The following is a 26,578-nucleotide window of genomic DNA, read 5'->3' on the forward strand; positions in this document are numbered from 1 at the left end:
CCCCTTCCCAACTCCACTGGAGGGCAGGTCTCTCCCCTCTCTACTCCGCTGCCACCAGGAGGGCAGGTGAGAGCGGAGGGAGAAAATCAGGAGGCCAGACTCTGGAGACCCTGGCTCACGCCTCCGTCTCCTGAACAGTACTTCGTGCCTTTAGAGGAGCAGGTGTCAGAACATTGCTTTAACATCTCGTCTGAGGAATGTCACGCCTACAGCACAGTGCCCCTGGTCACCTCTGGTTTAGGGAATTCTGTTCCAGGGGGAAGAGCGCCACCTACTGGCCACCCAACACATTAAAGTGCGTTAATATATTTCCAACAAAAAGACACGATATAACACGCAGAAGAAAAATCGCTGGAGTTTTTTTTCTCCCCTTGCTATGCCACACTTATAACCTTCCGGACTTCCCAAAGTCCGTTCTTTGCACGATAGAGAGACATTTCTGGGAACCACTCAGAGGTGTCGTGAGCGAGCGAGCACGGCGGGGCTCTAGACCAGGCGGGCCGGCACAAGGAAGACGACGCAAAGGTAACACCCGCCAGAGCTGTTTCAACTTTAACCTCAACGTCCTTAGAACATTCCAGATAGTCTGCTGGGCATATGGGTAATCTTCTAACCATGGTTTTTAAGCAATGACGAGCGCAACGCAATGCAGAGACCAGAAATGTACCTTCCATGCCGAAATGAAATGAGATACAACGTCTTGGCTGTGGAGCTTCTCTCTTCAGCCTGGAATCAACTTGACTTGGCTCCCCGCTTCAGATAAATGCAGGTTACTGACATTATTGGTCATGTCCATGACCAGGTGCATTTAATAACGCCAGGTGTCAACATTCTGACAAAACGAAACTCAAATTGATTTCGGAGCGGTGTTGACGTACTGTAGTGAAAAACCACAACGTTTTTTTTTTTGTCGACAAAGTAACCATTTACAAAAACCGGCTAAATAAATAGAATATATCGTTTTTAGAATAATTTAAAACTTTGTAAAAAAAATCTCGAATTGAATAAACATGTATTACTTTGTATCGGAATCTTCCAATACGATTAAAATCGGAAGGCTACATCACTTTAAGGGGTCGTAGAAGTTTTTTTCTATTTAAATTATTTTACCCTAGGTCGCCATCAGGTGGCAGAACACCATCACTACAACTCATCGCCTTCCACACATCTCGGCATTTCAAACCTACCGGGACGCTACCACCCAAAAGAAATATTTTATGTGTATCACTTAATTACGTGATAACTGTGTGAACAGCATCGTTATCAGCACAAACACACCCAGGAGTTACAAAACACACTTGTAGCTCTGTAAAGAAAGGCTTACAACTTTTTAGTTGATTTTCTTTTATTGTCATACTTTTAGAAACTGAAGCAAAGTTTCAGAAACAGTAAAAGGAGGAGCACAGGTTTTCAGCACTGATTTCAGTATTTTTTCCTTTAAATAAGGAAACGCTAAAGTTATGTTGGCCATGTAAGTGCATTAGGTACAAAGCATCTCCAAATGGTATTTTACATTTAGCCAGACTTGGAAAGACATAAATTGGCCATTTCGAAAATGTCCCTTTTTTTTTGGAAATCCAAGTTCAACATTCACAACTAATATTTTTTTCAAAACAGCTTTTAACTTCTACAATAATTCAGACACCACAGAAACTGACCTCTATTTTAAGGAAAAGGAAGACAAACAAAACTGAAATGTGAAAATCTGGAACATCCCCATTGAAAGCAAGCTGTTTATTTTATGTGTATGTTTATTTTAAACAAGGACTTACCATCAAATAAGATGATGCTGGCATTGAGCAATGGGTTGTTTTTTTAAAGGAAACAGGATATAAAGTTTGAGAAATGAAACTGGAGGGATTGATTTTCGGGTCAGTTTTAAATCACTTACAAGTCTTCCTTCTCCCTGTTAATGCAAACTTCAAAATATGAACAATATTTTTGTTTTTAACAAGCATGGTGAATAAACACACTCGGAGGTGCACATTTCTTCCCGGAATCAATCACTCTACACTTGAAGTGATCAGCCCTGCTCTGAGGAACACAGTTTTTCAGTTGGCAATACAGTGACACAAGATCTGAAGTCTTATCTAGATAATCCGTTAGACCGTGAAACCCAAAGTGGACTCTAGACCAGGGCATGACTTTGCAGAACTGTGTCCTGGCCTGAAGAAGGAGGTCCAGCACAGTTGGACTCCAGCTGGGGATAAAGATGCCATCAGTCTGTCGCGAACGTACTGGTTCTTGAGCTGCACCGAGCAATTGGACCTCATGTGCAACTATCCTTCGAATTTATAACTCAAAACGCTTGTCATTCCATGCAGGAGTCTGGGAAGTCCTGTACTCCAGGATGGAGAGGTACAGGATGTGGCATTATCTGGGAAGGGAAATGCTAACTGATTTCTACGCTACTTTCGGACTGTGAACAACATTATGCCAAGCTGGAGTTTTATAATGAGAAATAGAACAAGGCACTGTATAAGGTCCTTGCGTTGCACTGAAACACAAACACAAGCCACTCGGCATACACTCGTAATCCCTTACAATAGGGTTTGCCAAACTAATGAGCTAAGCCCCTCTCCACACGCACTTCCATCAAAAAACAAGAAAGGATGAAAAAAACGACCTTACCCGTTCCCTTGAATTACAGGAATGCAGCAAGATTTTGCTTAAAGAGAAAATGCAATTTTATAATACAGGTAAGCTTTGTTTTCTGCAGGTTTGAAAGAGGGTATGAGATTGTAAGTTTGTTGTTTTATGCCCCATTTTAAGTAAAACGTAACTTTTGAGATTAGGCAGTTTTAGATAAAGCATGGACGTGCTGTGCAACTAATGATTAAAAAGGCTCGTTATGAACTTTTATCCTCCGATATGCTGGTCGTGATGTGACTTGGTATGCTTTGTAATAAAATCTGTTCTGTCAGTTCACAGAAACAGAGAAATAAGAAAGCAAATTTCTAGGCCTAAGAGATTCTCCAAGACACCTGCTTCTCACCACCATCAACCTCTCCCTCTCCTGATGAATGAACATACTGCAGATGCTGCTTGTGATGTGTGAACTCAAAACTTAGGCTGTTCTCAGCAGGGAGGTAAGAATGAATTCGGTCCCCCTAGTGTCCTAGAGCAGCTATTAAACCACATTCTCCTTATTACACCGCAAAAACACAAGATATTTCTTCTTCTCTATCCTATTTATAGATGGACAATCCATAAATACTTAATATCCATCAATTTTTTTAATTGTATCCCCAGTTATAAGTCTCATGGATAAAAAAAAAGAATGTCGAGCTCTCGAGCTCTATTCCAGAGAGGGATGGAGTTAAGGAAGCTGGAGGTGTGTGTGTGTGTGTGTGTGGATGTGGCAGAACAAGGCAATTGCAAAAAGCTGGTAAAAATAAGAATCTCAAAAGGCCTGTAACAACACCTTGAACGGTATTATGATAATGTAATTAAACAGATGAAACATGCCATTACCCCTTTAAACACATGCAGGTTAAATACTAACTGGTCTTAAGTGGCACCAAGGCTCTGGGAAGAAGGGAGAGGAATGCTCAAAGATGAGCAGAACCTCTGGGGGTAGGGGGCAGGGTGGCGATAATTAAATAGCGTATTTGAATGTGTGGAAACTGGCACATTGTTCTATTTTTTCCCAAAATACTTGTGGGAAAAACTGGAACACCGCTGTAAGGTTTCTGCACCCATTCCTGGAATAGAAAAGAGCCAGAGCGACCAGGAACCTGCAGAGGTGCCAAGAAAGCAGGCAGCAGCTGAGGCTTTCAAACTCACCAGCGCTTTCAACTCAAACCTGAGCCTCGGACAGGCCCGAGCTGCCTGGGCAGGGGGAACGAGCAGCTGCACTAACTCCAGAGTGCACCAGGGAAGCTCTCAAGGCAAGCTCTCAGGCACAACAACATCTCTGCGTCTGAAAGTGGGATGGTGTTCATATATCTCATTGAAATGTCTTTAGAACAGTACTTTTCTGAAAAACAATTTAAAAAAATCTATTTACAAGAGAATGTCTGCCACACACAGCTCCCTCAAGGTGGCGAATGTTACAAGAAAGAGCTTAAAAGTGTAACAGTGTAAATATATACATACAGTTTAAAAGATATATCTGAGCCACAGGACAGTCATGACACTAAGTATTGCCCTGTGCAACATATTTTAAGGTGAAGCAACTGTATATGCTGTAAGCGTAACATGTACTTTAAACAATTTTATTTAAATTAAATGAGGCAGAAAGGAAAATCAGCAGTACTTATAAACCTTCATGTATGCATTCTCTTCACATGAACCTAAGTCCTCCTTCGGCAAGTCCATCATGGAGAGCTGTACAGCACAGTTCCACTTTGATATGAACACGCAAGCCACCTCATGGCTACTGTCGTTCAAAGCTGAAATCTATTACATTAGAAATTATTTCTTGCCAAACGGGAAGACAGAAGCACACAGCAGTCATCAACCACATTATATATTTTCAAAAGGCACACATACCTCTATGCACGCACGGGACTACGGTCGCAGGAGCAAGGACTATCTGAAACTCGCTTTTGTAAGGAGGCTAGCTCTGTAAATTTAAATAACACAGCGCTTCTATACCAACTCAGGGGACAATCCTACCCAGCAGGAGCTCACAGGACTGAAGCCTTTCTTAAGCCACTTCATCCCCATAATGTTTCAGTGCCCCAACAGAGGACCGTTCCACTTATTGAATTATCCAACACTTAAAGACTGGGAAACACTTCCACCAGCTCATGATCTTGAAAAAGGCATATCTATAGAAAAGCTGTCTGCAATGCAAGTACTGGACTCTGTAGGCCTATAACATGCCAACAAGAGCATGAGTGAAGCAGCATGGGTTGAGTGTGAAATTCTTCCTGACCAGCATTTCACAATGAAAAGCACACATGTATGTTTTCTGGACACCAATGTACAGTTCTTGTCACAAAGACGGAAACACAGAGGTTAGAAAAAGTATTATGACCACACAGTACTTTCAACCAAACATATTATTACATGAATGTACAACAACAACAACAAACAAAAGAACAGTCGCACGTTTATTGTATAGGTGTAATCACTATAGGATCAGCAACTGTCTCATAAAAAAGGTATCATAGCGATTTATGGTTAACAAAATGTAAAAAGTCGTCAACAGTAAATCTTGATTATATCTCTCCAAAATTCTGATGATGCTTTACAATTTAAGAGAAACCAAAAATTGTTCACGAAACCTATCCTTCACATTATTAAGATACCAGTATATTTACTTGACAATTAAAAGTACAATATTGTTTCAGGGTGTCTTTTCTGAGTTTTCCCAGTTTTCAGTACTGACTGAGTTCTACGGATAATCATGTCAATAATTCAAAATACATCAAGGTATGAAAATACCTTTATCCAAACGGATAAAAAACATTAAATACCTTAAGTGCATTTCAATAGTAGTGATGGGCAGCATGCAATTACTTGTTATACGGTTTTACTCAGTCATTGCCAGATTTGTTTCTGTATCCATTCAAAAGGTCAGGCTGTAGTGAATATACAGAAGATTAATAACAAATGTCACACACGAGTGCCCTTTTCAGTCAGATGAATAAAAATCAATTAATCAACGCGAGCTGGTAATCTCGCAGTTCTCGTAGTGACCTTAAACATCATCTTTAACCTTTTCCAAACAAGTGATATTTCACAATACAGTTAACTGTGAAGCATTGCAGTGCCTCTCATATAACCACTGCCAAGATGATACTGCGGGGGGGGGATAACCAATTTTTACTTCCAAATAACGCTATAATAATATTTAAACACTTTGTTAGCTTAATAATTATGACATTTTATAAATGCACTCTGATAAAATGTCAAGCTGGGGTGGGAATACGCGTCGGCTCTTCCCAGCTGAGTGTGTGCAGCACGTCTGCCTCACTCAGACAAACCTCTGCTGCTCGCGGGGCTCAGTAAGGCTGCAGAAGGGCTTGGAGAGACAGAAGCTGCAGAAGCAGGGGGAGAGAGCCCAGCTGGGGGAACTGCTCTTCTGAGCCTCAGCGAGCAGGACCCTCCGCGGACTGAGGGGGGACTGGGGAAACAAGCCACTTATCCTGGATGAGACGCAGGGCTTTGTTGTCAATTACAGTCAAGGTTACCCAAACCTGCGGTTCACGCTGTTCTCCAGCTGGAGCCAGTCTTACAGCCTTTCCCCAAGCCACTGCTCAGTTCGGCAGTGCCAAACGTGGACTCAAGCTCCCCGAAGGATCGCACAGTCACGTCCGAAACCCACAGCCTTCGCGTTCCGGAAAGCTGCAATTGACCACAGCCCCTGGCGGGCAGAGGCCGGCCTGGGTGAGGCCCGGAGGGCTGGCTGATCTGGGAGGGAGGGAGGGAGGGAGGCGGGCGGGCGACTGGCCAGGAGTGGGTACTGCTCGGGGGCGAAACGGACCAGGCTGGCTTTAGGGGGTGAGCTGCTCGTCCTCAATGTGCAGGCTGCTCGTGGGACACAGGAGGGGCTGGCTGGAGCTGTTGGTGCTTTGGCTCTTCAGGCTCTCCGTCGACTCAGACGAGCCTGCAGACAGACGGCAGTGCGGCAACGTTACAGGACACCTGCTGGAGCGACGGTGGAACTGCAGGGACACGTACTGGGAGGGGCTGCAGTGGGCCAGTCCAAGACAAATTCAGCAAACTGGACTGAAAGCCGAGGAGGAGAGGACGGGGTCTCTAGTTATCACTGCCCAAGCGTAGCGGCAGCAGTGTTCAGAGATGTACTGGTTTTTTACCCCCGTCTACTCCTTCACAGGAATTTTAACTGGCTGTGCTTTACCTTCCAACAAATCTTGACGAGGTGAAAGGAGAGGCGTCGTTTACAAGATGCAAAAAACAAAATCAAATTGAAAGGCAAAAACTGGTGTCTGAAGAGCAGTGTACTCCACGGATCAGTGGGTTATGCATATAGTAGGGATGTTTCTACTACTGCTTTCAGTGTCATAAACAAGAGCAATTTGACCTCAGATGCTTCAGGACTGATCTTCCTGAAGATCGACATCCGAATTAAGTAAGAAAAACAGAACTTTGGAAATACAGCAGCAGACACTGTCCTGGACAAGCCAGGGACTGGATCTCCCGAGACAGCATGCTCTGAGAGACTCACTGAAGCAAAGCAAAGGACACACAGCACAGCTGCTTGAGAGCGAGACAGGTAAGGCAACATACCAGAGTTAATCCTCAATACCAATAGAGCAGGAGTCAGGACCTAGGGCTGCCAGAGAGAGGCGAGGAGCGAGGGGAAGGGTACAGGCAGGGGCGAGAGAGGGTTAGAGAACAGAGGAGAACAATGGCACACAGGTTAGAGGTGAGGCCCAGGGACTGAAAGCACGTGAGAAAATGTAAAAAGGAAATCCTACATATTCTAAACACCTTCTGACTGTCAACAGTATATATTCATTCAGGTGGCATCATCAAGGTCATTCATTCTCAGTGTGCAGACCTCAAGCCCAGGATAATAAGCTCTGTCCAGAGACTTAATTAAGGAACAGCACAGTATATTTACAACAACAATGACGTGAGAGGCCTGTTTTCTGAAGTATTAACGAGACGGGGAATTGTCCAAAGACGATCTATAATTAGCCACTGGTATCAGAAACATGTCTGCACGTCAGTGTGCTAGATCTGAATTCCCTCCGCACTGAACACCACTGAAAAAGATGGTTTCCATTCTTGTTTTATACTAATACAATAAGGAAACACCTTTACTACTTGAATCAATACAGATGCAAACATGGCTTCCTTAGCATTTTTATTCCCTATCTCATACTGCACAAGGGCAGGTCGCTCAGGAGCCCAGCACCAGCTGACGGGCAGTGCCCTGCCCCGCGCCCCAAGCCGTGCTCACCTGGCAGGGACAGCTCCACCGGAGGGTCGCTCTCTGTCTTGGTCAGGCTGCTGCGCTCGCTGCTGCAGTCCTGCAGGATCTCCCCCACGGAGCGCGGCCGCTCGTCTGGGAAAGCACAGGGACAGAGGGAAGAGCTTGTGCTGTGTGATGCCATGAAACAGCCACTCGCTACCGTGCAGCTAAAAGAAAACGAAAATCTGCGCCCTATAAGAGCGACTGTGCTGAGAATATACACTATACACACTATATATACACTATACTACTGTACAAGTAACGGGTTACTTCTATTGGGGCGGAGCGGTGGCTCTGTGACTAAGGATCTGCGCCTGTGGCTGGAAGGTTGCCGGTTCAAATCCCGCAGCCGGCAGAGGAATCCTACTCCGTTGGGCTCCTGAGCAAGGCCCTTAACCCCAACTGCTCCACCGTACAATGGCAGACCCTGTGCTCTGACCCCAAGCTCTCTCCCTGTCTGTGTGTCTCATGGAGAGCAAGCTGGGGTATGCGAAAAGATAATTCCTAATGCAAGAAATTGTAAAGGGTTAATAAAGTAATGTTATGTTATGTTATTGGAAAAGTACTGCTACCGAGAGACAGGGTAGCTACTGTTTTCACAAATGAGGCAGTATGTGCCTCTCACTACCTAACAACCATACATACTGTCAAGCAAGCCTGGATTTCTTTATGACAATTATGTTTCAGGAAAACATGGTCTCCACGTTTCAGAAACCTGGGCACAGTGTTTTAAGAGAACTGTATTCAGAGCCAGCCTGGGCCCCCTCACCTTCATCGGGCGTGACAGACTCTGGAGCCTCTTCTGTCGCCGTGTGCTGCGGAGAACATGACAAACTCACGTGAAACGAAACAAGAGACGAGCCCTGTGGGGTTTTTTTTTAAAAAACAATTTCAAGGAGGGCACCGATACATTCAATGACAAATTCCCCAGCTCCCACACGTGGACTGATTTCAATACCGTATACCCAAAGGTGTTCTGACGGAAATTCCAAGTCTTTGAAAAAGAATGGAAAGAGAATGTGAAACAAACAGGAGGGCGGTGTTGCCTGGGCTTTCTTCTGCGGTGAAAAGCGGCGGGGCTGGTTTTCCGGGGGCAGTCCAGGCTCACCTCCGTGGAAGCAGGGCTGCTGGAGAGCAGAGTGTGGGGCGGGGCGTCGGACACCTCGGACAGCTTCTCCTCGTCCTCCTCCTGGATGGGAGACGAGGGCGAGCGCAGGGTGCTGCGGGGACAGAGGGACGGGGTCACGTTTCCCATTCCCTGCCTCTCACCCCCAGCACAGCCAGGAGCCCGAGAGCAGTCAGCCTCATGAGGACAATCCAGACCACTGATGTGGAACTCCTGCTAACAAGACTGTCGCTCATGGAACAAGGAAACATTTTGCACCCAAAACCTACTGTATTTCTGATGCAAAACAAGCACCTTTGGGAGAAGTGACTTTGAAGTAATACATCACAGTTACAAGCCTCTTATACAAGGGATTTATTTTTTTGTATTCTTTTAGAATTATTACACCGCGATTACTTTTCAGTAAATGATTACTTTTCAGAAATGACTCCTCCTAATGTGCTGTTTGGTTCAAAGTGTAAACCCGTACAGAAGTAAATTATAACTGGAGCACTGACGTTTTGTGTTGCTTTGGCTTTATTTAGACAGCAACCTTCACGATAAGGCAACAGTGATTAAAGGTAAAGATAAATAACACTGAATTATATACTTGGAGGAACGACAGCATGTGCATATTCCAAGCCAAAGATGCCCATTAAGTGACAACATTATGGGGCGTTAATGACACTGCGTGTCAGAGGCCACGCGGCCTGGGTATGTCTGCTTCACATGGCATTGGAAACCATCACTAAGCCTGAGCTGCACCCTGCAAGAATTTTGTACACAGGTACAGCAAACCCAGGGATGTGGGCCTGCAGCTCCTCCTCACAGCTATAAGGAGTAGCAGACAGTGAGGTCAGCCTAGTGCAGCTTGGGCCTCTGATCTTTCCCCAGAACCACTTGGCAATGGCAGTGGTGATAAATATAGTTCAGCTGTGAACTGAAAGTGTGCATGATGAAGAAAAGAGTCGTCTGCTGGAGATTAAAATAACCCTCATGTGCTTCTGAACTCTACTAATAATATAACATTGTATTACACAGTACTGAGACACAGTCTGTACACATTGACAGGAAGACTAAAGAGAGATCCAAACATTTCGTGGTTTACAGCATTTCTCAAGACTGGCAAAGCCAGATATCGATTCAAAGCGCTGTCAGTAAAAAGCCAAACCTGTCAGGAGATTTGCTGACTTTGCTCTTCTGGAGGCTGCTGTCCCCAGAACGATCCACTGAGCCAAGCGGCCGGCCAGACAGGGGCAGGGGGTCCCCCAGACCCCCCGAGAAATTGATCTCCTCATACAGGGGGGCTGAGGGGATCCCCGGGGACACGGAGCGCAAGCCATTCAGGGCTTCCAACAGGGAAATGGGCTCGAATCCGGGAGGTATGTTCTCCGAGTTCTCGAAGGGGGGAAAAAACAGAAGCAAAAACTGAAAACCTTTTGTTAAAACGAGCTCTCAAGCAACTACAAAAAAACACCGGGCTTCTGAAGATGCCTTTGCACTCTGCAGTACAGTCACAAGGCTTTTTGTCTATTCTAATACAGGCTAATCCTAAAATGATTAAATAAAAAAAAACACTCCAGCCATCTAGATTATGGGTAGATTGGGACAGGAGCCAGTTCTCTTTATAGTCTGCAGAGCAGAGCTGTGCATTTAACCAGATAAAAAAGAAACCTTACTTTTCACTTCCAAACACCAAGCCTGAAAACAAAACCCCAGACTCTCTCTGTTTCCCCATGCCGTTTGGAGTTTTAACAAGAGAACGTCTTTGCAGAATTTCAACAAGGAACAATACTAAAAAGTATGGACCTCAAAGTTTTTTTTTGTGGTCTTGGAGGAAAAGTTCTTAAAAGAGTCCTGCCAAATGTTTCTGAGTCCCGATCTCATTACCACATGAAAGGTTTAGTCCATCTTCTCCTATCCGAGTGTGTGCGCGTCTCATTTCTTTTACAATTCAACCACATCCTCATTACTGATTATTAAAAGACATGGACTAAGTTTAAAGGAAGAAGTATTTTTTAAACAACGTTAATCGAAGGCACCTCATGATAAACATCCTGTAAAATAATTTTTACCGAACTGGTTATATTGCAGTGTGACTGCTTCATTGGACTTCAAAATAAAATTTTCTTACTCTACAAATAATTACACAGTAAAGTCTCACTGATTAATGACCCCGACACATCAGAACAGAATGGCATGCTCATGTCTGTACGCGCCCTAGCATTAACATAACACAGACTGACTGCGATTACAAAAAGACTCTGAATCTGTGAAGAACATATATTTAAATGTTTTACTTTACTTATTTAAATGTGTTTTACAAAGCTGCAATCCTGGATCACTTTACTTGATTTAGTGTCCATATCCTTGCCTGAGAGTCTGATATATGTACAGGTCAGCAGTGTCCAACCTGGCCTGCACCCGGAGGGCAGCAAATGGGTAAATATCAATATTCCTCTGCATCCGACATACCGAATGCTCATCGTGGTCCATGGTTTGTGCCAGGACAGGACTGAAAGACACAGGGGAGAGAGTTCCAGGCTTCTTCCGGACAGCGCGGATCTGCAGCAGGGCTCGGAAAGCTGGGGGGAGAGGGGAAAAGACTTGGGATTAGTAAAGCAAGGAGGAAGACTCCTCCCCCAGGTCACTCCATAACTTCAGCCTGCAGTCCATCCATTTCTGCACAAATAGTGACAGCGCAGCTACTGGCTTAATCTGTGTTCATCCATTTCTTCAGCCTATCTGCAATAAGTCACGAACATGTACTCTGTTGCTGAAACCACTGACCACTTTCCCTTTTAGTCTTATATAAACAAAAATCTTAGCAGTTATATCCTAACACAAACATTATAGAAGATGGCATTAAATAGTATGTCTAAATCTTAATGACCAAAGCGTGTAGCCACACTCTTAAAATCAAACTTCCTATACTGGGAAAAATCCAATTGGACTTTACCAGTCATGGCCTCCTAATAATCCCCATCTCTGAACTGGCTTCATTACTCTCTCAGTGTAAGAGCTGGTGTGTGGTGAGCGTTCTGGCGCACTACGGCTGCCATCGCATCATCCAGGTGGATGCTGCACATTGGTGGTGGTGGAGGGGAGTCCCCATTACCTGTAAAGCGCTTTGAGTGGAGTGTCCAGAAAAACGCTATGTAAGTGTAAGCAATTATTATTATTAAAATCAATCTGTATTTTCCACTGTGCGCTCTTCATCTCATGTTAACACTCATTGCCCACCAGGTGTCTCTGTATCCACATGTTCACACCCTCCTTAAGCGGACTTGTTACCTGGCAATGAGGAAGTTCAAAAAAACCGACAGACATTTTTTTCCAAATCTGTAGCTTGAGGCAGCTGTCCTACATTAAGCAGAGAAGATAGGAAGGGGTGCACAGCGCACAGTGCTCACTGCTGCACCTAGAGGGGTGGAGAATCTTCCATCTGAATTAAATGGAAGTCTTCACAAATGACTTTAGCACCAAGAGGAGTGTACAACAAGCAACCCCTGCCGAACAATACCGCAGAGCCACACTAAATTTAGAGACAACACCAAAGAGGGGCTGGCCTGACGAATGCTTGCCCTCTAGGAATTCTGCTCACGTGATGAGGACAACGCTCCATTTCTCCGTTTTCCTCGAAGCCCCCCCCCCCCGTCAGGAGAAACTCACGCAGCCGGCAGATGGGGCAGTTGTTGGCCTGGTACCGCAGCGTGTCGGCGCAGGAGTTGCAGAGGCACAGGTGTCGGCAGGGCAGGATGAGGGTGTCCCGCAGGTCCGACAGGCACACCACACACTCGTTACTGTTGTCGCTGTTCTCGTCGTCCGAGGGCTGTCAGGCAGAGGTCAGTTTACACGCAGCTGGGGCACATCCCTACAGGCTCCTGGTGGGCCAGAGCGGTGGCACTGCGGCTAAGGATCTGCGCCTGTGGCTGAGAGGTCGCTGGTTCGTATCCTGTGGCCGGCAGAGGAATCCTATTCCGTTGGGCCCCTTAACTCCAGCTGCTCCAGGGGCGCCCTATAAATGGCTGACCCTGCGCTCTGACCCCTAACTTCTCTCCCTGTCTGCGTGTCTCATGGGGAGTAAGTTGGGGTCTGCGAAAAAGACAAACTCCTAATGCAAGAAACTGTATAGGGCCAATCAAGTGATCTGATCTGATTTGACAGGCTCTCCCACTACAGACTGGGGATCACGATCTGGAAGAAACCTGTCACTTCTCTGCTCTCTCCCTGAAACAGATGTCCTATAGCCAGAAAGTGCAATCCTTTCACAGTGCCAAGTCTTCTGAATGTGGACAGTGTTGGCATAAACTTGCGCAAGAAAATAAATGAAAAAATGAACTGTTTAACTCATGAATATGCTTGCAAACATGCAGCTGACTTTTACAACCAAGAAATGACACATCTTTCACCTGCGCTGACATGGGCAGCTGTTTGTCACAGCCTCTACAAACTGGTCAAAGTAATAAAGTGAAGCTTTATTATGAAAAGGACAAAGTTAGTTTGGATTTTAGGGAGGGGGGGGGGAGTTTAAAATGTTATTTTAAGGATGAAACATTGGGATTATAAGAGCTCATCCCTACCTTTGTCTCCTGGTTGTTCTTGTTTTCGATGCCATAGATCTCCTGAAGGAGGTAGCTCACACGATCCACCTGGGGCATAAAATTACAACTCAGCTCCGGGGAAGAGAGAATATGTCGATGGCGCAATGGCACACCTATCTGATTATGCTAGTGAGGGATAGGACAGACGTTTGGGGAGGAACATTGTGAGAATTAAGAGTGTCAACACAAGAGTCTGTTCACAAGGGCCTTAAAGAGACATTATCAGCCACTGAAACAAAGGATTCAAGACCGGAAACCCACGGACCTCCAAGCACATAAAAAGCCCAGAATAATGTGAAACATGCACAGAAAGAAGCAAAGGTTTCACCAGTCAATGGCTCTGTTATGCGGTGAATGCAGTGTACTTTTTACACTTTTGAAGCCATTTCAAAATTCTGCAGACAGCACAACCTAAAATGGGTGCAGGTTTTTCAGCACCCTCTGTCAGGATGGTCTGTAGCAATTCTGATGGTTCCAGAGGCTCTCTGGTTTACTGATTAACAAGAGACATTCTTATGATAAGAGTCTGGAAAGTCTCAGCTCCATTTATCTTCCCATCTTGGACACACTAGCTGACTTAACAACGGCACCATGTGACAAGACAGAAAGAGCCACAGGCAAACAGAACAACATGTGCGGCTTTCATTATTAGTATGCTAGTAACATGTGACAGTTCCTTGATATTTTAAAATTAGATTGCCATAACTCTTTCACAGCGCTGTGTAGAAAGCATCTGACACAACATCCGCTAATGTCTACATATATTATGTACTCTCAGAAACAAATCAATTACTTACAATTTGCTTCTGCTTCAGAGGCTTCACTGAAAAACTGCCATCGACATGCTGCAGACAAAAAAAGAAAGAAAGAAAACGGTAAATTATTTTTACTATTTTGGTTATTTCACACATACGGCCTAAACTATGGGTGTAGAGCACTTCAGTCCTGGGGGGCTGGTGTATGTACAGGGCGTCATTCCAACTGGGCTCTGAACGAGTTAAACCTGCTGACCGCTGCCTTATCTGGACCAATGCAGCAGCTTCCCCCAGCTTCCTTCTCCTGGCCGAAAGGAACTTGAACTTTGAAAGTTTAAGAAAGAAAATAGCAGTGTACCGAGCTCAACATCCACGAGAGTCTATCAGACCAAGATCGAATGTGTACGGTCATTATGGGCCCAAACTTTCAAAAAAAGAGAAATTTAGAAACGTAAGCGAGTTCTCCACAGCATCATCACATGGATACTTACCTCTCTACCGATTACCACATCAAAAAGACACCTCCCGTGTTTGGTTGTTAAGAGCTTTTAAATCATTTTTTTTTCTCACAATGACGGACCCCTCAGATCAGAGAGCAAAGCCACCTGGAGGAGTGGCGTGGATGTCACCGAGAGCACTGCACGCCACCGCCAGCAGGGGCCGCTGTTGCACAACATGCTGAAGGTGCTGTCTACCCACCCCAGGTGGTACTGGACACCCGAGTCCCACTAACTTGGCCACAAGTGCCGTGATCCAGACGTACACCAGAGACGTCTGGTGAAAAGGGAATTATTGATGGTGCGAACCATGAAAGTTCAAGGTTCCAGAAGAATTTAGCCCCGAGAACACGCTCAATTTCAAACACAAGTTGATATTCTATTGTTCGATACAAATATAATTGTTGTCAATGTCTTATTCTGCCTACATTCTGCAATGTCAGATGCATCAATACAACCAAATAACAGAAAATAAACGATAGCTAATAGCATGGCTCCACATGGCTGCAAAGAAATTTAATATCTCCCAGGATGGCTTTAATAAATACAATTTCAAAATAAAATCAAATGGATTATCGTTTCTGAAAGTCTCTCAGCGGCCATTAGACATAATACAGCCTCTTTCATAACAAGCAGTGGCTTTCATGGCAAGGAAACCCTTACTGTTTGCTTAATGGGTTTTAAAAGACCGAGCATTCCTGTGGGGAAAAGAGGAAAGGAATTCACACCCCTCTAATTGAAACAGACTCTGCCAACAAGGGCTGCAGGGTCCAAGAACAGGTTGCTTATCATAAGTCTGATTTATTTCCAATTTGCAAAATTCTTACCGCAGGATTTCGCAAAGGTTAGAGACGTTCCTTAAAACAATTATTTTATTGTAGCTCTTGTCACTGGAGGGGGCTGCTTTGAATTACTTGTAAATAAATCTAAGCACTGAATAGTGAACAAAGACATCCGTCTTCCAGTCCATTTATCCCTTTATTATGGATGGAATGCATTTTTAACCCTCTTATTATTAGCATATATGTTAACATGCGAAAAAGAAGCCAATACCACTGAAATAAAAGCAGCATAAAAAAGTGTTTTTGACATCTGAAAACGAATAAAAACTATACAAACATTTTTAAAAAGTCAAAAAGAAAATATTCAGACGCATTCTGTATATTTCCAGGGAGGACAAAACAAAATATTTTTATGTGTCGAAATACCCTATACACACTTCCAATCCTTGTGAAATACAGTGGATGAAGTGTTTAATGTTCTCTAGATTATCATGATTTACATAGCGACTTGATGACTCATCAGGAAACCAAATGAAAATTCATGCCTAAAACTTCAGAAGTCTTACTTACTCTTTCAAAGGCAGCCAAGAGAACATGTGCATGCCCCATGATCTCTGCAATGAAAGGGAGAAGGTTATTAATTACTCTTTACCTTGTTAATGGGTCACTATCTTTAACTGTTGCAGACCCCTGCTTCCTAAAACAAGGGGTTCGTTATCAGTCGTCCTAGAGATGTTATTAAAAGTCTGCATGGGTGCCTCAACTGATAGTGGTGCTCGTCCAAACACAGGTCATGCTCCATGACCCAGGCAATGTGGGTTCGAGACGATCAGGTCACTGGAGGTCTGTGACTGGGATTCCACAAACTGAGGCAGGCTGGGGATCAGCCTCTGTGAGCTGCCCACATCCCAGGCAGCTGCAGGGTCGCGGTGCTGTCAGTCAGGGACAGTGTGCTCCTGTTATCGGTGCTGAGCGATCAGTGTCATGAATGGCTCAGAGGTGGGCAAGTCAGAAAAGCCATTCTGCCCTTCCTCATTCTGCCCATGTGAGGCTGCAAGGTAGCTCTGACCAGAAGCTTGAAAGCATGAGACTGGCAACTCCAGAGAGTGTGGGGATGTAACACAATCCTAGCATTCAACAGAACTATCAGAGAGAAGATGTGGCCAATGCACAGAAGAGCTCGGAACTCTTAACTCTACCTACCATCTCCTTCATCTACCACTGCCTGGATCACCATGGGGAAGATCCCTCGGTCTAGATCAAAGTTGAGCTGGAATCAAATAAAAAAAAAAAACAGATCTGTGTTAAAAGGATGCTTAAATGTTGAAAACCTGTTTTGTTTTTTAGTAATCAATAAAACACATTTTTTAGTTTTAGTCTGTCCTTGAAACAATTTGAGAATTTATCTTCTACCTGAAGAAGGAAGAATGTACAAAGTAAAGGACCTTACAAGTAGTATACTATAGTTCTGAAATAAAAATGTGAAACTTCATGGAGTTCAGACGCAGATGGTAACTGGATTCTTCCTTCAAGCCAATTCAAATGAAGAGTCCACAAGTGCCTCAGAGTCATTTCTTAAATGCTAAATCTGAGGCTGACTACTAGATACCTAATTATCATCAGATGCTGAAGAGTTCTGTTGGTATCAAACTCAACTATATCCTACTTGAGGCTGGATGATTTAATCTATAAACATCAACAATGGGACCATCTAAAGTCAAGAAAGCTTAGAAAAACCTAGAGGAATTAACTGAGCCTAGAGGAATTACACATTCATCTTACTAAATTATTTTTGCACAGAAATAAATGTCTCAATCACAACATTTATACTGTGACGTTTGCTGTTTCATTGCAGTTTATCATCTACATTCAAGGCAGAAAAGCACTATAATCAAAAGCGCCACATTCACAATACATCGACTGGATTTTCAAACAGATGTCACTGGTATCTAAAACACCTAATCAAACCACAGGTCACTTCTGAAAATCCATATGAAAGCACTTGATTTAAATGAACAGAAATGATATAAATTACAGGAGCACCACTACTCATCAGCATGCACCCAACGCGATGAATTCTGGGAACGAATATGTGATTGCGTTCCTGATAACAACCCCCTCACACCTTTTGTTTTCACCCGACAAACCTGAGCTTTTTATCTCTTTCTATGCAGGCTGAATAATTATCACTTCAAGCATCTCTTCCTTCAGTCCCATCGTCCAGCAGGCCCTCCATAGATAATGCCAATTAGTGTTATGTGGCAGAGTGCCCAGAATTTCAATTACTACACAAACCATCAGTAGATGTATCTATAGTACAGGCCAGATTTGTTTTGAATAACTCCAGTGTTTTCAGTAAGTAAAATAACGAGATGGTTATTAACAGATACTTTGCATCTTGAATACGACGGGATTACCTCTACCAGGACTCTTGAAGGGTACACCTTTTCCTGTGCACTCCAAAAAACTAATGGCATCGGAAACGCAAACTTTCCTTTTAGCTCTACACCCTTAACTGTCTAAGCTTCTCAAGAGGATGTGTAACTGCGTAACAAAAAATATGGTCCACAGAAACTGGACAAACACAAACGGGGCATTAGAGGAGCTGTGCACCACATAAAGCAATATTCAGGCTATTTAGTGTAATAGCTCTAAAGTCGACAGTGATTTGCTTTTAATCTATCAGTAGGTGTAGTTAGTGTATTTTGGTAATGATTTATTGGAAAGGGTTTGCTCTTCCCCTAGTATAGCAACCAGCTCCAGACACAACACAGTCCTCTGCTGTTAATCCAGTGGGGGGCGCTGCCAGACTGTTAACGTCCACTGAGAAAAAAAAACGCAAGGGTTGCTTTGAAGAATCCCACTTTGTTCTGAAGGAGACCCTTCAGTTAAGTTCAGACGCACCGAGTCTCACAAAGGAGGGAGGGGGGTGGGGGGGGTTGATTTGGGGAGTCAGCAGCCCCTGCCAGACAAGCACTCACCTCCTCTTCCTTCCACTCGGAGAAATCGATCTTGAAGGAGGGCAGGGAGAACTGCTGGCTCACCCCTCTCTTGTAGTGAACTGTTTCAGAGACCATGCCAGGGGTCTTGGGGTTGTACCTTCAAACAGCACGGAGGCAGAACGGGAATGGCGTTTTATAACTGACGTTTTTATATGACTCCACAGGTAGCAGGAGCTCTGTCTATTTCACACCTGTGTGCTCCTGCCAGCCTGCCACGTTCGCCTCATGCAGACAGGCTGCGGCGCTTCTTGGCAGCTGAAGTCTCATGGTGTGAAGGAATGTAAGCAATGCTAATGAGAACCACCGCACTTCAAGCATAACGCACACAGAGCAGAACATCTAGAGAAATATTAAAATGCTTGGTGTATGAGGCTATATAAACATGCCCTCACAGTTTAAACTACAGGATTATCCTTCTACTTCCGTTTAGACAACAGAACTTCACAAAGAACTTGCCAGCTCTAACAGACAGGCATAATGCAGCACACAGGTGAAGCACTGTTCTTGATTCCTGAAGCATGTGTTTTATTAAATCCATACAATTGCATCTCCATTCTAGATCTCCCATTAAGTGGTCACTTAAAAATAAGGGCGGGGAGCAGCTTAGGCTGTACCTGCGCCCTGGCCAGCTCCACACGCGCAGCGCTCAACTCCAACTCCTGCGTATCCATGGAGACCGGCAGTTGCTAGGGGCTATAGATTTATTTTTTTCCCTCGTCTGGCTACGTGACTGTGGCAGCTCAGTGGCTTCAAGTTATGTCAACATTAAAAACCTAGTGAGAGCTTTGTGTATTTTAAACAGGAGTGAAAAAAACCCACTCAATGTTGGCAACATCCCTTAAACAATGCATCTTATATTGCATTATTTTTTGCACCTAATATGTACTACTGGAGCTATTCTCTAATTTGAGAGCTTGCAAGCATGTTTTAACAACTTTCTAGTACTGCATTTATGGTCGTTTCTCACTAGAGTCGTTGGGCTACTACGTTCCGACTGACCAAACAGAGTTTTGCATAATTTACCGAGGGAAAAACAGCCCTTAGGCTAGTTATACCGTTCATAACACATTGAGCAATGCGCTGCTGCACATCTGCTGCACGGCTGAGCAGTTGACTCCACTCAGGCATCACCCTGTGTGTCCTTTAGCCCACTGTTCCCCCACCCCGGAGTGTTAACTGGGCCTTACACTGCCATGCCGTTGGAGAACTCCTCATAGGCCTGGCAATACAGCGTTATGGCCACACGAGCATCGGCGTCGAAAGTGAACTCCACGCCGTAAAGCACTCTGGGCTTGCCTCCCTCCTCTGTGGGGCTGTCCGAGTCGTCCTTGTACCTGCAACACAGCAGACACACCCACCCCTCAGCACTCAGGACCGCTCACAGTCTGCAACACCCTAGAGAAACTGCGTTCTGCAACTGAATGCTTTGAAGGCTGTCAAGGTCTCCGGCCCAGGTAGGTTCCCTCTAGGGACAACGGGGTTCAAGTGTCCTTAAGTGGCACTGGCACAAGATTTGCCCGTCTCAGTCTGGAACTTCTCCACGTACGTTTCCAACTAGGAAAGCAACGTCACACTTCTCTGCCTATCTATTCTCCCATAATGACAGCCGAACAACACCATGCTGGGTTCTACACTTCAGTGGTGGAAGATGTGGTGTTCTGGGATGAAAATTGCGCAGCCAACGCATTTATTATTAAAACTTGTTTCATTTGTTCCGAGGTCGTATGCAGCACAAGGGGCTGGTCATTTAACAGGGTATATAAGTTGCTATCAAAGCCACACAAAAAAATGAGGCATTACAGCACCCCAGTGGTAAATCTGCACTTCTAAAATTCAGCTAGGGCTCAGTGCATCCACACAGGAAGTCGCTGACCACTCACCTGACCAAACGAAGAGAATCCTTCCTGATGTTGACCAAACTCCTTAAGGTCTTGACAGCCTCATGGGGTGCTGGTGTCACATAGGGAAACTGAACAAAGCACAACACACACTGCATTCAGGCTCTCAACGCAGCCCTGTGTTGAGGAGGAACGTGTCCTACATGTACCTAAGGTGTCTGCGCTGAACTAGCAACCCTCTTTCATGCTAATTCAGTTCCTTTGCCCCTCCAGTTGTGAAGAGATCATGAAGCGATCAAAAGAGCACGTGTTTAAAAAGTGATGCAGAGCGGCCTTTGAAAATCTCCATGCACCAGTCATCTGTCTGGAGGCAAGTGCTGAAGTAACAAGGTGGGCAGGTGGAGCTGAAACCCTGCGGCGAATGCGCAGGAAGCACACACAACAGCCCCCTCACTGGAAGTTGCACACACTGTGGCAACGGTACTTCCCCAGCTGTGTGAATCCTGTAGTCTGGGATTGAAACAATTCACGATCCTGCACACCTAACATATTCTTGAGGGACACATAAAAAAAAACGTTAAGACAGCATAAGGATATGCCAGTTTGAGAGAGAAACTTCTGGAGTTGATTTCTAAAAAAGACGATACCCCAAGAGAGTAGGACTTGAAAATACCTAATACACCTATTGATCACTTAGTGAAACTGAAGATTGCTTTCTTCCTTATGAACAGCAGCAGACTTAACACTTGCAGAAAAAGGCAGCGTCACTTGTCAGGGTTACCTAACCTCTGTCTGAGCTTCACATCAGTGACTGAGCAAACAGGCACTGCTTCAGTGTCAGCTTACCTGCACAGGCCTGTTCCCCAGGAAATTCAGATCCATATTCTCCCCAAACAGGTAGCCCTCCGGGTGTGGAGTGTCAAACTTCTCCCCTCCCATGAAAAAGTGGCTGGCAAAGTAGTTCCCTGCAAATGAAAGGTGACCCACTTAGAGCCATACGAAACCAAGTGGTAACAGTATCCAGAAAGGGTTAGGCATACGTGAGAAGGGAGACTCTGTTACACTGGTGCCTCCAACCCTGCTCCTAGAGAGCTCCAGCCCACTTAGCCTTACTGCAATCCACCTGTTTTCAAAGACTGAAAGTTATTGATCATTAAGGAGGGAATCAGTTCAATCACAGAAGACGTGATCCCTGAGGGCTGTGTTATCTTTACATTTGTGAGCCAGACATTTAACAGCTCCCCTGTTTAGCAGATTAAAAACAAACTGTGCCATGTATTTATAGTCCAACAAACAGTTCTGAAAAAACACAGCCCGAAATATTCACAGCAGCACTCCTTCCTTCTGAAATCACCTTCAAAATTCAGCTCCGGCTCTCCCTGTGCTGTACTAGGAACAATACTTGTAAAAGTCATAGATACCTGTAGCACAGTACTTGTGATAGTAACAACATTCTTCGTCTTTGGGAATGTACAGAATATAAAAGCCTAAAAACTCCCTTTTCACACATGAGGATGAAGTTTCAGTGGAAGTCCTGCTTTGCACAAAGCAGGACTAGTGATGCGACACTGATTCCTCATGCAGTACAATCAGACTGACAGTGGTACACATACTCACAAATGAACTCACAAATTACACTGCACAATTCAAGAGTATGGCAGGTATCCAGCACTGAGCAGCAAGGGAGTAATATCAGGGCTACGGCGTCCTTGAAAATGTAATGGACTGAGTGATTATATACGGATTGTGCCTCATGTGTCTAGCCATCGGCAATTTATTCTTCCTAGAAATTCCAGAGCCTTTGTGCCATGTTTTCAGTAAGAAGGGAAGACAGCACTAGGACTGACTGAATCCAATTTGTTTTTCCAGAAGAAGAAAAATATTTTTTAAAGCACATACCCTGTTATTAAGCCACGTCCACGTCATGTGCAGCATTCAAAACAGCTGCTGCGGCTTCAGTTGCATTGGAAATCTCTCATAGATGGCTAATAATAAGAGTCTTGCACTTACAGACCACAGCAAAGAGCTATAATGAAACAGGCTCATCATAGCTGGTTTCTGACATCATCTTCCCCATTCAGACAGGCAGTTTACAGCTGGAGGGGTAAGATCAAGGACTCACTGACAAAACTACATTCTGTCTGGCCTGAGCTCACAATCAAAGATGGTGCAATTTTACAGTCAGGCATCTCTGAAAGAAAGGAAGATGCCAGCCCAGCGGCCGAGACCCGAGCAGTTCTTCTGAAACATGGAAGCCAGCAAATGTACTTCATCGCTCATGAAGCAGCAGTGTTACCACCCTGTAGCGTGTTCTCGCCAGATCTCAGATGCTAATACTGAGATGGAAGACATCCAAGGAAAACCATGTTACAGCTGTTAGGCTGTGACGGTACTGGTGGACCAGTAGGTGGCGTGCCTCCCTCTGGTCCTGAATTCCCAAACTAATGCCCACGTATGGGGGACGCTACTGCAGGAGGTGCTCTCCTTTGGACTGAGAGGCTGAACCGAGGGCCCCACAGCATGGTCATTGAAGATGCTGCAGCAGTGCTCGTAACAGTGAGCATGTTAAGCCTGTTCCAGCTAAACTCCACTCAGCACCCCAGATGGGTGCTGCTGACATGTCAAGTACATTGATGCCCACCAGGATGAAAAGTAATGTATAAATGCAGGGAAATACTGTTGATAAACTGGGCTCATCCCTGACAGCGTCTAATTTGATGACACATTTCAGGGTAATTTCTTTCACGATTTAACATCTCCTGTGTTGGAGAAACACGCTAGGAAATGCCAGACAGAAAAGTCATGGGGGATCTTTCAAAATTTCCATTACAGTATACTGTATGGACAACATCGTGGAGTAAATGGCATAGAGACCACGGAAATATAAGGGGATTGCTTTACAACTGCACCTAGATTGTCTCCTCTGCCTCCAGAACAGCCCCAGGGCCCAAAACAACAAAAAGAGCTTACCCCATCTGCTCAGATCAGAATTTAAACCCAAATCTACAGACAAGGGTTTTCCCAGGAAAACGCCAAGTCCAAAACTGTATCTTAAAGTCACTCACATCAGCCCAGCCTGCCAAGCCCAAGGGGTGAAACTGCTGCCACCTTTTCTCCCCTCATCCCACCCACAGGCCCTGACACACAACCACACCCTAACTTTTCACAACAACGACAACAGCAGCACTCAGGGCCAGCGGAGAAATTTCAGCATCCTCGATCTCCTAACAATCGTCCCCGTTTCGCCACGACGGTGGCGCCTGTAGTTTTAAAACCTGCGACTCTCTGGCGGCTCTGCCCGGCCTCCCTGCCTGGCTCGGACGGGCGCGGAACGACTTTCCTTTTCCCGCCCAGCTCCGACACCAAACAGGAACGAGCCCCAGCCATCACCCGCCGGCTGAGGGGAACTGAAAGAGCTCCGCCACAGCTCCGCCGGGCCCAAGGTCACGTCCCCTGCGCAGGTGGGACACAACCCCAGGCCGTCAGCGTGCAGCTAAGATCAGTCCAGCATGGGGGGGTCAAGCTCCATCACCCCACTTCGCTTTGCCTGCTGGTGCTATTCTATGGAATAGCACCAGCAGCCCTATTCTATGGAAAGCAAGCGTGGCAGCCGTTTCCAAAAACCCCTTGTTTTTTTTTTACAAACCAGATTTACCCCGTCTCGTTCTCCCTTTTGATACAGTCTCCTGTGCGACAGGAAAAAAAAACTGCCACATCCCTGCTACTGCACGGTACGCGGTGGGGATTCGGGACATCGGTTTTATTACTGTCCTGCTATGTGTGCCTCATGGCCTGGCAGCCGACCCGGGTCACGTCGTGATCGACCGCTGTCACTCCCTCACGCTGCGGGACAAGCAAGGACAGCACCTTCACAAGCCCAAGATGCCCTCAGCTCCCGCTTGCAGGCGACTCCCGTCGTCATGACAGCAGCGGATGGCACCAGCAATCCTCGCTGGGAAAGCAGGTGTTTTTCGCCCAAACTGATTGCATCACCGGCGTACATGCAACACTTCGGTTATACGCAACATGAAATTAGTGATGAAATATCAAAAACTCTTTACAACAAAACTTTATACCGTGCAATATTCCATTTAAAGTAAAAGACCACCTTGCATCCACGCTGTCCTTCCTGTACATCACCCAACCATTCTCACAAGCACTTCACAAACCATTTTTAAACGCCCGTTAAGGCAACACACAGAAACCCAGTGTGCTGGTGTGATTTTCATTTTGCGCCGATACAAATACGTGATTTTCTTTTCTACTCGAATGGCATTGCTCGGTAAGTTCACAGGCGAGGCAGGTCATCAATAACGCGCAGGTGTCCCATAAATACTATCAGACGAGAACTTTGACCCGATCCCCCCGGGGCCGCCTTCCTGTTTGTACACAAAGTCTTAGACTCCTGGGGCGGTACGCAAAGGCACCTCTGACAACACACTCAGTAGCCAGGGGTTGGCATGACTGAAACAGGGTCCTTACCGGTCTTGGGAGGGTATCTGTAGGCGGAATTTGCTTGGATGTCAATGTCTTCAACTCCCGCGATTCTCCGGCTAAGTATCGACCCCATGCTTCTCGCACGACCTTACAAACGGTAAAAACACAGGCAGCAGCGGTATAAAAGACGACGAGACGCCGGTCGCTTCAGGACTGAACGCTGTTCTGCGATTTAAGGAAAACGGCGGCGACTACGACAACGATTTCAGACGGAGAGAAATCCGTCGGACATGATGGAGAATTCCAAGATTTCTCGGGGATCGGCGATTAATCCTTTTTTTTACCAATTCTCTCATGAGGCACAGCGATATTTCCTCAGTTACATTTATAGTCCCACGACGTCAGAGGTTCATCCGGAAAAACACAGAAGTCCGAAGCCTCGAAGACACAAACGGAGACGGGAGAGAAACGGGGTTGTTGTTTTTTTTTCCGTCCCAGCAACAGGGTGTCGCGCGACATACGTGAACTCTCCCAGCATCGCGCGGAATGGGCAGGGGCTTGTGGGTCTTGTAGTTTTCAGAAGGAGGCTGCCATGCTCTCTTCGATACCTTTAACATGCCATGGAAACTACAACACTACTTAACTACGAGCGAGGAGAAGGAAAGGACTGGGTGTAGTGTCGTCGACATTCACTCGCTGCCTCTATGACCGAATTAACACGATCATATTCGCGCTTAGCCGCTGTGACCCCTTCTTAACTTAGCTAGCTGTGTAAATAGGTATGAAAAAAACACTGTTCTGTGACTACATATCTTCACAAAGGGGTTGCAAATAAATAAGGAACAACGAAAAGTTTATTCCATGCTTCTTTGGGTGTTCTGAAGAAGGTTGCGCAGCCGAAACGTTGCGTCTCTTCTCTTTCCAGCGGGGAATAAACGTGTACCTGTCCCTTTGCAGCCTGCGCATGCTGACGCAGCTCATGACTTGTAAAGAAATAAGTCGTCAGATGGAAAACGATTAATACGAGTTTAGAGAAAAGTATACTCATGGGAAATACTGCTTAATCGTAGCCCAAGGGGACGCAGTGGTTAGGCATCCCTGTGCAGTGTTGTGGCCCTGGATTCGATTCCTATCCGTGTGGAGTTTGTATGTTCTCCCTGTGTCCGCGTGGGTTTTCCTCCCACAGTCCACAGACACACTGGTAGGTTAACTTGCACTGTTAAAAAAAAAAACCAGCTGGCCCTGGTGTGTACGCCTGTGCCTGTCTGTCCTGCAATGGACTGGTGTCCTGCCCGGGATGTATCCCACCTTACTGGGACGGACTCCGGTTCCCTCTGAACCGAACTGGATCGAAAAGGTTAGCAGACTGATGGGTGGACAGAATTGTACAATACGTGAAGTTACAACCGTGTATTTGTTGACATATACAAAAAACTGATTGCGATGTTTTGTGACGTGGCTATGAATATGCTGATAGTGAGTAGTGTATTATTCTCTTTGCAAAATACCAGCGTCTTTTTGTCCAGATTGTACAGGCTGACATGGGGTTTGTTTAATGCGTGACTCTCTCTCCCTCACTTCCCTTCCAGGAATATTAATCAGAGGCAACACACACCAATAAAACAGACATGCAGAATGATATACAAATGACAGCTCTATTCACA

At 45.3% G+C, this 26,578-nt stretch overlaps 1 protein-coding gene across 2 annotated transcripts; it reads right to left on the reverse strand.

The window, feature by feature from the left end:
- Positions 1-1,327: 1,327 nt before the first annotated feature.
- Positions 1,328-25,740, reverse strand: LOC148644836 (E3 ubiquitin-protein ligase MGRN1-like). Of its 2 annotated transcripts, none has more exons than XM_088613351.1 (17): positions 24,960-25,740; positions 21,324-21,442; positions 20,520-20,608; positions 19,827-19,973; positions 18,619-18,736; positions 16,841-16,907; positions 16,208-16,251; positions 14,401-14,448; positions 13,583-13,651; positions 12,672-12,831; positions 11,475-11,584; positions 10,171-10,397; positions 9,003-9,114; positions 8,664-8,709; positions 7,883-7,987; positions 7,204-7,249; positions 1,328-6,559 (listed from the first exon to the last, which is right to left on the reverse strand). In XM_088613351.1, the coding sequence occupies exons 1-16, from the start codon at positions 25,045-25,047 to the stop codon at positions 7,209-7,211; spliced, it is 1,590 nt and encodes a 529-aa protein (XP_088469477.1). In that variant the 5' UTR covers positions 25,048-25,740; the 3' UTR covers positions 1,328-6,559; positions 7,204-7,208. The 2 variants fall into 2 exon arrangements, with proteins under 2 accessions (XP_088469477.1, XP_088469476.1); XM_088613350.1 differs by lacking the exon at positions 7,204-7,249 and having other exon boundaries at positions 24,960-25,061; positions 25,259-25,737.
- Between the last annotated feature and the right edge of the window lie 838 nt (positions 25,741-26,578).

The sequence above is a fragment of the Lepisosteus platostomus genome, chromosome 19, assembly GCF_059453375.1.
Source record: "Lepisosteus platostomus isolate fLepPlt1 chromosome 19, fLepPlt1.hap1, whole genome shotgun sequence".
NCBI lineage: Eukaryota > Metazoa > Chordata > Actinopteri > Semionotiformes > Lepisosteidae > Lepisosteus > Lepisosteus platostomus.